Source organism: Barbatula barbatula (assembly GCF_947034865.1).
Source record: "Barbatula barbatula genome assembly, chromosome: 4".
NCBI classification, from domain to species: Eukaryota; Metazoa; Chordata; class Actinopteri; order Cypriniformes; family Nemacheilidae; genus Barbatula; species Barbatula barbatula.
Genome location: NC_136768.1, coordinates 1,732,289 through 1,748,064, shown reverse-complemented (window position 1 = coordinate 1,748,064; position 15,776 = coordinate 1,732,289). Strand labels below are relative to the sequence as shown.

General features: G+C 40.3%; 2 protein-coding genes across 4 annotated transcripts; one reads left to right on the top strand and one right to left on the bottom strand.

Moving 5' to 3' along the window:
- Positions 1-34: 34 nt before the first annotated feature.
- Positions 35-4,651, bottom strand: gnsa (glucosamine (N-acetyl)-6-sulfatase a). The gene is made up of 14 exons (XM_079454411.1): positions 4,360-4,651; positions 4,169-4,228; positions 3,747-3,953; positions 3,474-3,539; positions 2,971-3,069; positions 2,711-2,878; positions 2,543-2,625; positions 2,347-2,465; positions 2,177-2,280; positions 1,998-2,099; positions 1,718-1,828; positions 1,519-1,629; positions 1,281-1,441; positions 35-1,200 (listed from the first exon to the last, which is right to left on the bottom strand). The coding sequence occupies exons 1-14, from the start codon at positions 4,537-4,539 to the stop codon at positions 1,125-1,127; spliced, it is 1,647 nt and encodes a 548-aa protein (XP_079310537.1). The 5' UTR covers positions 4,540-4,651; the 3' UTR covers positions 35-1,124.
- A 183-nt stretch (positions 4,652-4,834) lies between these two features.
- Positions 4,835-15,132, top strand: tbc1d30 (TBC1 domain family, member 30). Of its 3 annotated transcripts, XM_079453940.1 has the most exons (14): positions 4,835-5,982; positions 6,292-6,456; positions 9,191-9,252; positions 9,339-9,404; positions 9,548-9,673; positions 10,059-10,244; positions 10,325-10,493; positions 10,578-10,746; positions 10,862-10,967; positions 11,070-11,176; positions 11,286-11,425; positions 11,928-12,134; positions 12,642-12,707; positions 13,241-15,132. In XM_079453940.1, the coding sequence occupies exons 1-14, from the start codon at positions 5,448-5,450 to the stop codon at positions 14,110-14,112; spliced, it is 2,976 nt and encodes a 991-aa protein (XP_079310066.1). In that variant the 5' UTR covers positions 4,835-5,447; the 3' UTR covers positions 14,113-15,132. The 3 variants fall into 3 exon arrangements, with proteins under 3 accessions (XP_079310066.1, XP_079310067.1, XP_079310068.1); XM_079453941.1 differs by lacking the exon at positions 12,642-12,707 and having other exon boundaries at positions 5,317-5,982; positions 13,241-14,884; XM_079453942.1 differs by lacking the exons at positions 4,835-5,982; positions 6,292-6,456; positions 12,642-12,707 and adding an exon at positions 7,551-8,046.
- Positions 15,133-15,776: the final 644 nt, after the last annotated feature.

The following is a 15,776-nucleotide window of genomic DNA, read 5'->3' as shown; positions in this document are numbered from 1 at the left end:
TCACCCCACCTCAAAAAAAACCCTTCAACAAACATTTCAGAACACTTTTATCAGTCAAACACGACAGAAAGGTCCACACCCACTATAACAACAGTACAAAAAAAGAATGATGTGCAAAGTATTGTTAAACGCATCGGACGTGTTTATCATATACTGGAAAGTGCTTTACAGAATTAAAATATGTTTGAATTCAAACATATTTTAACATAAGCAGAGTAATGGTTTATTTTTTGTTCACTAACACACGTTACATCTTTGTGATAATCGTGTGTAAAATAAGAACAAAACGCCTATTTTAGAAGTTTCTCTGCACAGTAAAATCGCCAGTGTTAAAAAAAGGTTCAAATGAACAGATAAGGTTAATTTGACCTTTTTTAACACTGGCGATTTTGCTGTATGGTACATTTCTTACAACCTTGAACATATGTTGTGATACCATACCCCGGGCTGATTCACATCCGACATCTCTTTCTAACACAGACTGAAAGAAAATAGTGAAACACTTGATATAACTCAGATGTCATACTGTAGTGTTAACACCAATGCAATTGTTTGCCAGTTCATTTTGATATCCCTTTTGAGATACAATATGAAGTAAATTTGTAGTATTGTAACATTTTCCATTAAACAGAAACAGGTTCTTGCTTTGACGTTGACCATGTATGTTAGTTAGTTTTAAACAAAGCAGAAAAATAGAACTTATTAACATTGTTACAGGCAAGTATATTTCATAAACAAATACGTGATAAATAATGTTGATCTTGATAATCCAAGAATTTCTGATTTCTGAAAGAGGATAACAAAACTTAAAAACTGTCCATGTTTGAATGAAAACTAAAAACACGAATTAAAATACGAAAAGACAGATAATATTTGAAATGTTCTCAAACATGTGTGTTAGTATGAAAGAAGCAAAAATGAACTCAAAAACATGTTTCTATAGATGTGATAGATGTCAGAAGGGTGAGTTGAAAAAGTCATCCACCGCAGGACACTGGGCTCCCCCTGACGACCTCATCAGAAGAGACAGATAGGATGCGTCTGGGATCTTCAGGACATCAAGGCAATAAGAGGGCTTATTTCTTAGGCCTCTTTTGCGTAATTTCCCTTACTTCCATAACGTTCTACATGACCGTCTGTCGCAGTTTATTTCTGTTAGTGTTAAGGCTGGCGAACATTAACCTAGGATCAAACTTAAACCTGGTGGAAGACACAGACAAAACACAGGTTAGGCTTGACAACATTTCCTACCAAAGTCTTAGTGTGACAGATAAACTGACTGTGAGTCGTAAACGCCAGGTGTTCGACAGGACTGCTCTGAACATGACTGCAACATCATTAATCGATGGTTCATCTTCTCTAAGACCTCCTGATCAATGCTCTTAGCGATGTTAGTCAGCTGAAAGGGGTCTGCCGTCAGGTTGTAGACCTCCACAAACACCTGCAAGCACAGAGACACTGAGGAAATCCCAATACAATCTTTAATGTATTAATGTATAGTATACTTTTCATTCTTACCTCATTATCGTCAAATTCACAATACTGCAAGTTGGCGGCCTTCGACACAGTGCGTACACATGCGTACGTGTTGTTATAAGAGTCCTCACAAACACAGTCAGGAAAACACTCCTGCAGAGAAATAATGTTGTAACACAAGTTTTATTTATTTATTAGACACATTATAATAATGTGAGCACGCATGTGTGCACATCCTCACGGTGACCCCTGGGCCCAGAAGAGGACAGGCTGGATCGGAGATCTTTCTACCTTCTCCCTCGTATTCCACAAGCATATCAGATCTCCATGTGCTGCTGTTCCCCGTGCCAATCTGATACATAAAAACATGTCTAAACAAACACCATCCACATGGGATTTATTCAGTTCTAGTGTATATTGAACAACTACACATGTTTCAATGCCAAAGCCTTGGAAGGTTGCCAACAAATTTGTTTTTTCATTTTGAACATTTACACTATGAGCGCTAACAGGATTCTCACCATGATAGGATAAAAAGACATGCCGTCCATCTGCGTTTCATTGACGTTGTATCCTGCTATGTCCAGTATTGTAGGACCCAAATCCACATTTGCTATGAGTAACTGTTGAGAAGCAGATACATCCCACATGAGCAGGAATGACAAAATGACAGTCAGTAGTAGGGAGAAGCTGATATTACCGAGCTTGTCTGGTTGGGTTTGATACTAGGCCCTCGCACCAGAAGAGGAACCCTGATGTCAAACTCATACAGTTGCCTCTTATCCATAGGGAGTGAAAACTGGCCTGAAAGACACAAGCACATTAAAAGCCAATTTCTAAAAAAGAGATTTTTTTTAAATCTCCACGTACCTGTGTGGTAACCATTATCAGATGTGAAAATGATATACGTGTTATTAAGCTCCCCCCTAACCTCCAACTTTCTAACAAATTTCTCCACCATGTCATCTACAGAGAGCAACGTGCGCCACCTAGTGGAACAAATCAGTACATCAGTACCCAACTGTTCTTGAATGTTTTATTAAAATATCAGTGTTGATCCACTAACCGTTTTCTGTAGACGTTATCCAAGAATTCAATGGAAGAGTTTGTCATGGGAGTCTTTGCTTGTCTGATGAGCCAATGCTTATCCTGAGCACCACGTTACACAAGTTCCGTTAAAGAGCATACACACAAAAAACCCAACCAGACCATCAAACACAAGGCAGACGCGTACCTTGCCGTGTATGTTGAAGTTAGGGTCTCGTGGAGCTTTGACATTGGGAAAACTGTTCCCGTACTGAGGGGCAGCCAACCAGGGTGAGTGTGGAGCTGGGGTGGACACCATCATGAAGAAAGGCCTGCGGTTAGACTTGTTTTCCAGGAAGTCGATGGAAATATTTGCCTGGGACATAGCAGAAGTATATCAAACATGTAAGACACTTTAGTCGCATAAGGTATTGTGTAATCCCATAAACAGTTGAGATCACGTCTCACCAGAAAATCCGTAAGGTAATCCTCGCTGTAGTTCTGTCCGTGTCGCTGTGGCCTGCCATTCACAGACAGTGTGTAGTTGTAATATTTTGAGTTTCTCTCCTGTGGAAGAGAGTATTCCACATCTCAATGTGACTGTTATCCTCTTTCTCTTCTGAATTTGCTTGAGTTCTCGTACCACCAGCATCACAAAAATGAAATATTTTGAGCTACACACTGTTTTTGTAACCTTCCAGCGTTGACTCAAGTTTTGCAGCAGACATGGGAAAGGTTAAGGGACTTGTCAACGTGTCTCTTCTAGTCATATCTCAACTAAATCATTTATTTCACCCATTCTCAAGTCAGCGCTGAGAACCACTGGACCTCTGTGCAAACAGTCTAAAATGATTTACATGAGTAGGGATGCATGTAAAAGCAAGAAACCGTTATCCGCATAGCGTCACAGACATCTTGAATATGTGACAGCCTCAAAGCTAAAATAAAACATGAATTGATCTTTTTCTTACCAGTGCAAACCAATGATCCCAGCCTGGCGGAACGTGCTCCACTCCTCCAGCTTCCGTGTTGCCATACTGAAGCAGAAAATGAACATTGATTCAGAGTAAAATACTGCGAGCTGATTCACAGCTACTGTTTAAACAGACAGATTCAAGAAGTATGCACATATTTCATCTACTGCCACTACTCTGATGGCTTATGTTTCTACATCACCAATGAAAAACGTCATAAGTACAGAAGCAGGACGCTTTTTTTGTGCCGCAGTAACATTGCATCTTTACCTCGTTGAGATATTTCCCAGCAAAGAAGGTTTGATAGGCTCCATGTTTCTGCAGCAAGGAAGGGAAGGTGTTGGGCTCCTGGGTTTTTTGCCATGCCACGCTGCTGCAGTTGCCTTCTATTGTGTTGTTGACTACATGATGGTTATGGGGATACTTGCCCGTCAGGATACTCGCCCGGCTGGGGCAGCAAAGTGGACTGGCAACAAACTGGCATAAGAAATAATGATATGGAGCATTAGGAAATTAGCTTTCCCATCTACAACAATACAAATCATGCTGCCTGGGCCAAATACCTAACCATGTTAGAACTGAACGCATTGTTATTGTTATCCTTACTCGAAACATTCAACATCCTTATGCAAGACATTTGTTTTCATAATAACCGGGTTGTTTTGAATAGATCAAATACAAACGCCACTTACCATGTTTGTAAACGTTATACCAGCTTCACCTATCAGCTTTTTCGTCTTGGCCAAAGGGATCTGTAAAAAAATCACAGATGGCAGGACGTAAACACATAACCCCATAATACCGCTCTCCCAGCTGCATACAAATAAACAAATGCATTACAGATCAAATAAAGAAATAAAACTATTCTCCCAAATGTCCTCACCATGCCACCAATAGAGACATCTAAATCATCGGTGAGAATTACAACAATGTTAGGTCTCGGATACATTGTAGCAGCGACCGGATTGCTACAATGCAAAGTGACGCAGATAAGAATAAAACGTAGCATGACGAACGAAAAGGATGTCATTTGTAATGCCGAATTTAAAACAAGTAAAGTCATAACAAAGGCAGGGATCTTGTCTTGCGATAAAAGAATGAAACTGTGTAAAAGCGCAACTAGCTTCCCCCGTTTGCGAAATGATTTAACATACTATGGCGACGTTATGGCTCATGAATATTACTTGCTGTTTACGTGAGTTACGTAGCTAAATTTGCTAATTGGTCGGTTGACTAACGCCCACCCACCAACGTCTCGCTTTGATCCAATCAGATACACCTACCATGCGAACGTTGGTTTACTTATTAATATTCATGAGCCAGCCCTTCAGAATAGTAGGATTCGACAACAAGTCGCTGGTCGCTCAGTCCCGTGTAGCGGAGGGGCGGAGCCCTAGTCATCTGATGTGTTCTTTCTAGTGGATGATGTCATTCATAAAATTACGTTTATGTGCCTTATGCCGTACAAATATACACCGTTTTACAAAAGCTGCATGTTTTTTAATGTTGCTCTCTGTATAAAACATAGCTTTTTACTCTGTTTTAATTCGTGCGGATAGACAGAATATAAACACCTTAAGATGTTTTACTTTTTTCTGTATTTATTAGGACACTTTTGTTTGTATTTTTTAAATGACTTTCGTGATTCTCGAAACAATTGTGTCATGTTTTGAGTTTTGATTCCCCGTTGCGCGTGCTGCGTTGCACATGTAGTTGAGAAACGTTTTTTCTAAAAGTTTTGAAGGTGGGCTGAACTATTTCCACTGCAGGGGGGCACAATCAGGATTCAGACGGATTCAGGAAGGAAACATGAGCCTGGGAAGGCGCGTGCCAACCCTTCCAATGTAATGGAACAAACCCGGAACTTAAGTTCCTTATCGATTCATTCTTAACTACTCTTTGGTTTGTGTGCGCAACGTTTGCGCACGAGTTTGTAATGTTAAACGTAAACGCGAGATAGCTTTATAAAACATGTCTGAAGTTGAATTGGGTAAAGAAGAACTCAAAGAGATTGACATATGTGACAGTATCTGCTCAGAGGAGGAGAGTGGAGTTTTCCTCAACTCAGGTGCGTCACATCTTGACGGCTTCACACCTTTTCACAGATGGGTTTCAAAGGGACGATCTTACTCGGATGGAACTGAGTGTTTCAACACAGCTTCGTCGTTATCGAGCTCACCATCCAAGTGCGTAAAAGGGCCTCGTGGATCACAGGATGGAGATATCCATATGGAGAATGGAGGAGGACTGCGTGAAGCTCGTTTATATCACGTGTATTCAGATGAGGATGAGCAGAAAACCTCCCGGGCATCATCTATTATGGACTTTCTGTTAGTAGAGCTTTATGATACATACAGCAGTAACAGCTTTAGAGGGGTTGACAGCTCCACCGAAGCCTCTAGTTCAGATGCTTTCCTCGGGAGGAGCAACACGGGCGCTAACTTTCTGCAGGAACTTCAGGAGAAACACACGAGACGCCATCAGATGAAATATCTGTCTCAGAAAGGTGAGAGCCTCAACCTCTCTCACAACTACAATACATTTATTCAGTTCCTTTTTCCTTTTGTTATTTTTCACAATGTTGATTTCAATATATATACTACTGTGTAGGCCTTGTTTACAAATATGAACTTGTTATTTTGACTTTTTCTTGAGGGTAAAATATATAGTAAAATATGCATTTGTGTTCTTTAATGAAATAAAACGGTAAACTGTCAATCAGACAGTTAATGCACTGGTTAAAAGTCATTATAAGTATAAATGTTTGTCTTCATAATATTTTTTTATATTTGAGCTGCATATGTTTTGTGCTCAGGTCCAGAGGAACTAAAGTGGATCATCCAGGAGGTGAAATACCGTATTGGGGTCCAGTCTGCTAAACTGGTGCGTCAGCTGAAGAGAAAGGACCGACTGCGTCAGAAATTTCAGAAGAATTGTGATATAGTCACTGCCTGTCTTCAAGCGGTCTCTGAGAAAAGACGTAAATACAAATCGTTCTCATATTTCATTCTGGCTCACATTATGGTAATGTACTGTGTCAAATTACATAAGGCCTTCTGTGATCTCTTATGTGTTAGATCGAAACAGACCTTGGCTTTCTCTTATAAGGTCTATTGTCCTTAAGCTGTTTTAAAAGACTTGGTGGTTGCATGTGTTGTAGATGCTGAAAGATACATAATGGTTACAGAATGTAGGGAAAATAGACTGTCCTCCTTTTTATCAATATTGTATAACAATTTGAGTTTTTGGTGAATGTCCATGCTGGGGAGTCATGGTCATGTGATGGGTTTTACACACTGACATGCAAATTGGCGCCGTTACGTCGCCACAAATTAGTGTGTGTCAAACACTGCTCTGCTATACAGATAATGTGGCCTCTGCATCTCTCAATGTTTTTCCTCCATTTTATTTACATGCAGCATGACAACCACTATCTGACAGGTACAGTATTTCATAAAAACTAAAGCTCTGCATGGTTTATATTCTTCAGTCCCTTTCTATTCCGGATGCATGTGATGTCTTGTCACATCACTAGGATCAAAGGTCAAAGGAGTAGTTCACTTCAAAATATGCCCCCATTCACTTACAGAGTAATTGTTATTCCTACTATGGAAACTTAATGGGGGCAAATTTGGACACAAACTACTCCTTTAAAAAACATTTTTACAGTTTCCTGGCATGTTTATGTTCGTGAACACGCATAGCAGTAAATGTGTTTATTATTTGTACAGTAAATCATTGTGGTTTTCTCACAAGATGCATGTGAAAAGAATTCCACAATGCCTATTTTCCGATGGGAAAGACATTTTATATTTTCCACATATAGAAAATCAGAACACTAAATGAAGATCAAGTGAATTATGTTGGATAGTTAAAACTTTCTTATATGTAAAAACATGAAGTTACAGTATGTCTATCTTTTTGGATCAAGTGAAGTTTAATAAGATCACAGCAGTAGATGTTTACACGTTTGCCATTCACTGGCTGGAAGTCATCTGTGTCATTTTTTTGTCATTCACTGCATCTTTGGCCCATCCTCCAGAGCTCAAGCGGTCCCTCCTCCCGCTCAACCCTGCATATGACGCTCATATGTGGGTGTAGACACACGCTCATCACCGTTGTATTCAGCCTCTCATCCTCCGTGTTGTCTGGATTACCTTCGATTCTTTTATACCATTTATTTTCTTCTTTGAGCATTGTCTGTTGACTTCACAATATATCGTACTGTCTTCGAATTTCGATCTGGTTTATTGATCCGTTCGTCATTTTCGGTTAGCTGCTGTACGTTTCTAGACGATGTTCCTCGAGATGAGATCGTATTAAATCCCCAAAAGACATTAAGGGTGAGGTGTTATGCGTATAAGTTTCCAAGAGGAGTCGAAACGGACCTCGTCCTCGTAGCTTTATTCCCAAATGAGGCAGGAAAGGTTTGTGTCCTCGAGGAGATCGAGGGTTTGCGTGAAACGACAGAATGCAGGTGGAGGAGTCGGTAATATTATCAGTAATGTCCTGAAGAAACGCAACGGCATCGCAAGAAGAGCGCCCCGCCTGCTGTGCACACTAGAGCCAGGTGAAACCACTCATGCATGCTTTAAATATCATTTGTATCGTTTATTTAACGTAGCTCAAGTAATCTGTTCCTAAAATTTCTTACATTCAATTACACTGCGGTCAGATTGGCAGCTAGTCAGGAAAGAAAACATTTCTCTGATAAAACGTTATACAATTTCATATTTCATGGAATATAATTTTGATTTTGATAACTGGCGTTTGGTTTAGAGGGATGTTCATAGTTTGAATGATCTACTTGAAGTTACATGAATCAGTATTCTGTCTCATTTCATGATACTTGATATATAATATTTATACTGAAATGGTCATTGTTTTTATTCAGACACACGTGCCTTGATGTGTAAATTTACATGGGCGGTAGGAGGGCTCGAGAGATCACGTAGTTTAATCCGGCTTGGGAGTGAAATAGAGACTGCGATGGTTGCTATTCTGTTAAAGTGTGTCACCTATAGCGTCATATACCATCAATAATACAGATGGACCCAGGTTAATGTTCATTCATTCGTATGAACGAGTAGCAGATAATACGCAGAAAATGGTGCTTTCGTTGCTGGATAGGTGCGTTCAATCGCGTTGGCTTGTTTGCAACATGTTTTGACAGGTGTCGCATTGCTACGATCTACGTCGATTTTTGAAGATTTAAGTATATTAAGGGTGCTTAATTTAAATGAACACGATAAAAATAGAAAGGAAAGAGTTTAGTTGTACTCGACGCATGATGGTGTCGTGTATCCGGAAGCAGGAAGCGGCGTTTCAGCACCACGGCAGGAGTGGACAGCGACATTTATCATCTGGTATCTGATAAATCGCGTTTGGTTTGTTTTGGTCGTGTCGTCATCAAAAATGCGATGAATACCAGTGTTTCTGTCGCATTTTTAGTTTGCTTCTGTGTCACTTTATTTCTGGCTGTGTTGTTAAAAAGGTTCAGTAAGATAACTAGGCCATCAAATAATAGAAAGAAACAACTACTCATGAACTTATTTTCGCTACTTGTCTGTGCCTTTTGGCGCACATTCATGACCACCCATTATTCTTTTGTATTGCATACTTAATGATGATTGCACAACAGCCCATCATTCCGTTCATTTTTAACGAGACACCTGCAGCTAAGGGGACATATTTTTTTTGGTTTGTCCCTGCAGGCGTTGACACCAGGTTGAAGTTTACTATCGAACCAAATCTTGGCAAAAACGGATTTCAACAAGTATGTATGAGATACATGTGTCCTTTACTGTACATGTGTGCTTGTACACACATCTCTTGTTAATGGCTGTTTTTGTTTAACTGCAGTGGTATGATGCCCTGAAAGCCGTGGCCAGGCTCCCCGCTGGCATCCCCAAAGAGTGGAGAAAAAGGGTATGGCTGGTGGATATTGTCCTGTTTTGCAATACACTGTATGTGTTATTTGAACAGTGTATTAAACAGTGTATAGCACATAATACATGTTTTTTGAGCTGTCTGGTACACTGTTATGTGAGATTTATGTTTATGTGTGATAGGTATGGCTGACATTGGCTGATCAGTACCTACACAGCATCTCTATTGACTGGGAGAAGACAATGAGGTTTGCCTTCAATGATCGTAGCAATCCAGATGATGACTTGCTCGGAATTCAAATAGTGAAGGTACATTTGCAGTATAATCAGTTTCACAATTCTTGCCTTGAAGTAGATTCAGTGTTAGAGATGTTCAATGGAATAATAGGGGGTCAGTCGGATGAAATGTTATATGGTGCAGCAGGATGTTTGCTTTCAGTAGTGCGTCAGAGGTAAGTGGAGAATGGAAATGTGTGTGTGTATGTGTGTTTGTCTGTGTGGTGCTGCGTGAAACAGTGATTCATCAAAGACGGGTCCGCACAAGTGGTCAAAGTTCAGTTTCTCTCTTGTGCCTCTGAGGTGGTTATGCTGTTATATGTATATTCTTCTTCTGTAGAATACAAAATACAGCTCAGAAGCAGCTGAAAATGAATCGAAAGTTTAGATCAGCATTTTCTCTTGTCATGTCATCAAGGACTTGCACCGGACAGGCTGCAGTTCCTACTGTGGCCAGGAGGCGGAACAGGACCGGGTGGTGTTAAAGCGGGTACTGCTGGCATATGCACGCTGGAACAAGACTGTCGGCTATTGCCAGGGCTTTAATGTTTTGGCTGCCCTCATCCTAAAGGTCACAGAGGGAAATGAAGGAGATGCTTTAAAGGTGCGCCTGCACTTCTGTAATATATGCAAATGTAGTTCAGAATCTCAGTTCTGAAATATTTTCTTTTCTTTTTTGTATAGGTGATGATCTATTTGATTGATAAGGTGCTTCCCGAGAGCTACTTTGCCAATAACCTGCGCGCCCTCTCGGTGGATATGGCAGTGTTCAGAGATCTGCTACGACTGAAGCTTCCAGAACTTTCTCAGCATCTTCATCATCTACAGAAAGTTGCCAATCGGGAAGGAGGAGGTTTGTCAGTTGTGTAAATACAATCCAGGTCAGCTGCAATTGTCAAATACTGTAGTTGTTTAACATAGTGCTGTGTCTATTCAGGCAGCTATGAACCGCCGCTCACTAACGTCTTCACCATGCAGTGGTTTCTCACCATGTTCGCCACCTGTCTGCCCCATCAAACCGTTCTGAAAATCTGGGACTCTGTCTTTTTTGAAGGCTCTGAAATGCTTCTGCGTGTCGCTGTGGCCATCTGGGCCAAACTCGGAGAGTAAGTTCATGAAAGACAAGATTCATTAGAAACCTGTATGATTATTAATGTTAAAAGAGCATTGAGAAATGGTCAGCGTGTATCAAGCGTGCTGCCTTATCTTCACGTCTCGCAGGAGAATTGAGGAGTGTCAGACTGCCGATGAATTTTACAGTACAATGGGATGTATTACACAGGAGATGCTGGAACATAACCTGATCGACTCTAATGAACTCATGCAGGTCATTGTGGTTTTTCTGTATTTATCAGTCTTTTTAAACCAAAGTTCTGGTTCTGCTGTGTCTGTGTGTATAATGCATGTACCTATATGTCCCTCTCAACAGACGGTCTACTCTATGGCTCCCTTCCCTTTCCCCCAGCTTGCTGAGCTCAGAGAGAAATACACATACAACATCACTCCTTTCCCTGCCCCGGTCAGAGCTAACAGCAGGTATCAATAACTTGCAACATGAATGTGAATGATAATGTGTTCTATGATAAATTTGTAATGATTTTCCCCATGTTGATGACATTTACACTCAGTTTTTTATGATTTATAGTCAGGCACTCCATGGATGGGAGAGTGATGATGACGTTGACATGGATGACGAAGACCCCATCATTACCGCTCTGGGCTGCCTGGGACCTCTCGGTGGACTTCTGGCTCCTGAGATCCAGAGATATCAAAAGCATCTCAAAGGTTAGTTCCTGAGCATAAGTTAAAAGTAGTAGGTAGTAGATTAGTACAGCCGTGGCAGAGAGGGTATAATGTGAGTACTGTAATTTTATGTATTTTTTATGTATAGGTTTAAATAAACCTCACTGTACCACAGGGATATCTCTGATGCAGACGTTTATGAGTTCCATAATATTTTATGAGCTTCTTAACCTATTTGGCAGTATGGAAGTAATAATGATCCCATGCACTAATGCAAACATCATGAGCTCACTATATTCAACCTTGGCAAGATTGAATATCTTTAAGTATGCCGTCTGATTTGGCTTGCAGACGGATTTATTTCCAGATGCATTTGACAGTTCTCATTGCTTTCGAGGTGTTTTTTACAGCTTCCAGCTGTCCTTCATTACAAATTTTGTAAAGCGGCCCAAACTCTTTCTATAAATGTTGCCATGCCAAACAATCAGGCAGTAACCCACGGTGTTCATGTTAGATAAAGTACAGTTTTTCATCTTCTCTGCAGATCAGAAAGGATCGCAGAGCTCTCATGGCTCTAACATAGCGGAGCTCAGTCCTGGGGCAGTGGGTGGAGGACGGGCCGAGCATCAGGCAGCCATCAACAGCATGATGCAGGAGCGCATGAGCACTGACATCAACGCGCTAAAGAAACAATACTCTCGCATTAAACAAAAACAACAGCAGCAAGCCGGTCTCCTCTACATTCATTCAGGTACTAGAGCCATTGAAATGAAAAGAGAATCCCTCTAATATAAAAGGTTTTTGGCGACTGCTACAGGTTAATTTGTATTAATACAGTGCCATAATGCATTTGCATCAGATAATGAAATATTAAATCAAGCATCAATTATTTTGAAGCTACAACCCTTAAATTCTCTCAACTTCTCTTTATTTGCCTCTCTGTCATATGATGTCAAACTGATAATTCCCATTAAGTCATACCCAACAGACCAACTTCTAAATCATAATTATAAGCACACCATTGCAAACTGGGATAATGGTGCTAAATTTAACCAAAACAAGTTTAGCTTTTGCATTGTGTCTTTGCAAATGCGACTTTGTTTGTTTATTCAACCCAATAACAAAAACCAGACAAACTTGTTTTGAGTGGGTCTTTTAGGGGCCACTGTATATCCAATTCTTTGACTTCATCTCTTGGGTACATCTCTGAGAGTGATTTTGCAGTATTAGTCAGTATGTGTATGTCACATTTTTCCAGGACCTCCAGTGGAAGCTGAAACTATTGAACCTCATCAAACCAGTAAAACACAGAACCAACACACTGGTACTGATCATCATGGGTCAATTATAACTCTATTAGATGTGTTAGGTGGTGCATGTGGTGCAATGATGTTTTAACTGGTGTTGGGTGGCACAAAATCACAATGATTTGTAACGTTATGGTGAAGGCTGAACTGATTATCGAAGGTGATGTGCTAAAGCTTGGGGACATTTTTTTTATTGTTTAATTTCTTGAAGTGTTGAAATATGTCAATGTCTGCTAATGTTTAGAATAATACTGCACAAGCAATTACAGAACAAATGGCAAGACAACATTGACCGTATATGCTTTCTTGTTCTTCATATTCCTGGTCTCATTGTTCATCAATTATCTGTGCACATTATCTCATATTTTCATAATCAAATCAATTCTCAATAGATCAAATCTGGCTCTGTTTTACAATTGTATTTTCTGTTCATCATCATGTTTCAACTTGATATCAAATTAGGGATGTAAAATGGGTTTCAAACACTTTTTTTATGATTGAACCATTCACTCACAAATGTTTTCTTACATTTTGACATTGATTCTCACAGATAAATGTCCAGCCACTGGCATCCTTGCCCCCCAGCTTGGTCCCTCCCCCGTGGTCAACCATCTTCTGCTGGGTAGGAAGCCCAGGCCTGGTCAGCAGTCCTCCAAAAATGTTATCATTCATAACGGAGGAATGCACCCCCAAGGCCACTCGACCCCCAGCCAGGACCTTTTGCCCCGGGCCAGGCTCCATTCCCCCTGGCGCAGCCACGTGCGCACCCACCGGAGGAACATCGCCAGGGCACGGGCTCAGCTCGGCTTTGATGATTCTCTAGAAGTAGAGGACGACGAAACCTTCGTGAGCAACACCGAAGAAGCGTCTGAAGAAAAAAGCGAGGAACAAGTGGTTGAAAAACAGATGGAAAAGCAGGAGAAGGTAGAGATATCTGAAGAGTCGACAGTAGTGGCTGAAGGCACAGATGTCTTTCTGCAAGACCACAGCTGTGGAGAAGAAGAGGAGGTCCAACAGATAGAGAACCAGCTGTCTTCTCTCGAGCTGGAACCTTCATCAGAACCAACAACTCCAAACTCAACCGACCCAGAACCTCTTACACCCACTCCACCTCTGGATCCACAGCCCGATGGGGAGCCCAACTCCACTTCTCCATCTTCAGTCGCATCCACGTGTCGTCCATCATTAGACTCTACTAGCTCAGAAAGTAGCAGCTCCGTTAGAAGAAGCCAATCAAACTTAGCGGAGGAACCCACAAAACCACAGACCTTCTCTCCGTTCCCCAGCATCAAAACGCCTCGCAAGTCTGCCGCTGCAAGAAACTTGGGCCTTTATGGGCCGACTGCCAGAACTCCAAACGTGCACTTTCCTCAGATGAGTAGAAGTATGAATCGGATAGGAAGCACCACCAAACGACGATGATGAGTTGTCAACTACAGACGAGAACTCGTGTAAAGATAAAGCCACTGAAGTTTTCATATCAAAACTCCTGGACTATCAAGCAAGCACACATATTATAGACTGTAGTATGCTTCCAGATAATACAAGAAATATACCCTAAAGAGTTTATCTTCAAGGTTTATCCACATTCCCTGTCATTAGGTTACCATTATCTCAGTCTAGTTTCCCACAGTATGAATTAATGAAGGCTGTTTCTTGCAAATGTATGTATAAGATCCTCCACAAAAGAGTAAAATAAAGCCCTGAAGAGTTTATTGAGCTCCAATAAAATGATTTGCTGCATGTTGAGGCCAATAGTATTAGCCATGATGCAATGTTTACTCATATGTGCTGTATTTAGAAAACCCAAATGATCTTACTATAATGATGTAAAATGTTATATTTATTGACCGTGGGAAATACTACAGTTCTGAGCTGAACCCTGTTGCTACGCCTTTATTCCATACAGTCTAAGCCATGAAGTTCTTGTATGTAAAGCAGCTTTGTTCTTCATGACTACTTGATTTAGTTTTTTGTGCCCTGTACTGTTCGGTTTATCATAATCTGTGACTTTAATTTAAATCAACATATGGATGTACTTTCTCCTCACTTTGTATGTCATTTTCCCTTCTTCAGTAAATTGTGTTTCAGGTGACATCTGACAAACACGTTATTGTCAATAGTTTATTGAATGCTGATTATTCTTTGGTGCTTGGTGCTGGGATTCACACGAATAAAAGACATGCAAGTCATGAAAGAAAGCTTTCAGGTGTACTTTGAACAGTCCAGTGCCTGGGTAGGCCTATACATTCTTTAGCGACAGTGATTTTGTTTATGGTTTAATGTACATGAGAAAGGCACATCAAGCTTGGTCTTACATTACCTTGCTCTTATAATTCATGGAATTACAGTATAGATTTTTGGTCATCATAAACATTACCCTGCTATAATGTTTGAATGCTAACTCAAGTGCTCCATTTAATAAACAGAGACTGAGATCTGACTGTAATGTACATATTTATCACAGGAAACAGGCACAGCAGTGTATCCTGGGAGTTTCAGGAGTTCATCGGGTTCACTAGTGATGTGAAGTTCACAAATACTTTAAACGTTATTATTTGAGTATTTTTATGCTTTTCCTAACTTTTAGTTCAATTGTATAAAACGACCAGGGGTCGAGTGTTATCACCATGACAATCTTTCTCTTTATACGTATACATTGTGCTTCCGCTTGAGGTCGCTGTTGTCCTAGTTTAAAATGTTATCTGTCCCTGGGGAAAACACTGTTCATCTTCTACGTTTTATACATATAATAAGAACATTTAAATAATAGCATAACTCATTTTTATTCAATTTTTACAAAAAAATTATCTTTACCAATATGTAATGGTAAATATTAAATAAAAATAGCTATAATTAGCCATTTCATGGGGAAAGTCATTTCAATTGTAAAGACATGTATAAGACAAATATAAACACAGGATGTCAGATTTCACACTGACATATCAGATGTTTGTCATCATTGGGCTATCATCACAGCGCTGACACTTTATTGAGCGAGTCTCCTCCTAGTGGTATCTACCAGGCACCTCCTTAATTCCATGTGACTATTAATCTATAAAACCCATTACCGTCCCACATGAGAA

What these genes read in the sequence shown, in the direction of transcription:
- gnsa (XM_079454411.1), bottom strand. Translation starts at nt 4,539, where the DNA reads ATGACTTTACTTGTTTTAAATTCGGCATTACAAATGACATCCTTTTCG. An exon ending in GGGATCATTGGTTTGCACTG is followed by an intron (nt 3,070 to 3,473) that starts GTAAGAAAAAGA and finishes TCTCTTCCACAG; the next exon opens with GAGAGAAACTCAAAATATTA. An exon ending in GATAACGTCTACAGAAAACG is followed by an intron (nt 2,466 to 2,542) that starts GTTAGTGGATCA and finishes TTGTTCCACTAG; the next exon opens with GTGGCGCACGTTGCTCTCTG.
- tbc1d30 (XM_079453940.1), top strand. Translation starts at nt 5,448, where the DNA reads ATGTCTGAAGTTGAATTGGGTAAAGAAGAACTCAAAGAGATTGACATA. An exon ending in ATATCAAAAGCATCTCAAAG is followed by an intron (nt 11,426 to 11,927) that starts GTTAGTTCCTGA and finishes TCTTCTCTGCAG; the next exon opens with ATCAGAAAGGATCGCAGAGC. An exon ending in TCTCCTCTACATTCATTCAG is followed by an intron (nt 12,135 to 12,641) that starts GTACTAGAGCCA and finishes ACATTTTTCCAG; the next exon opens with GACCTCCAGTGGAAGCTGAA.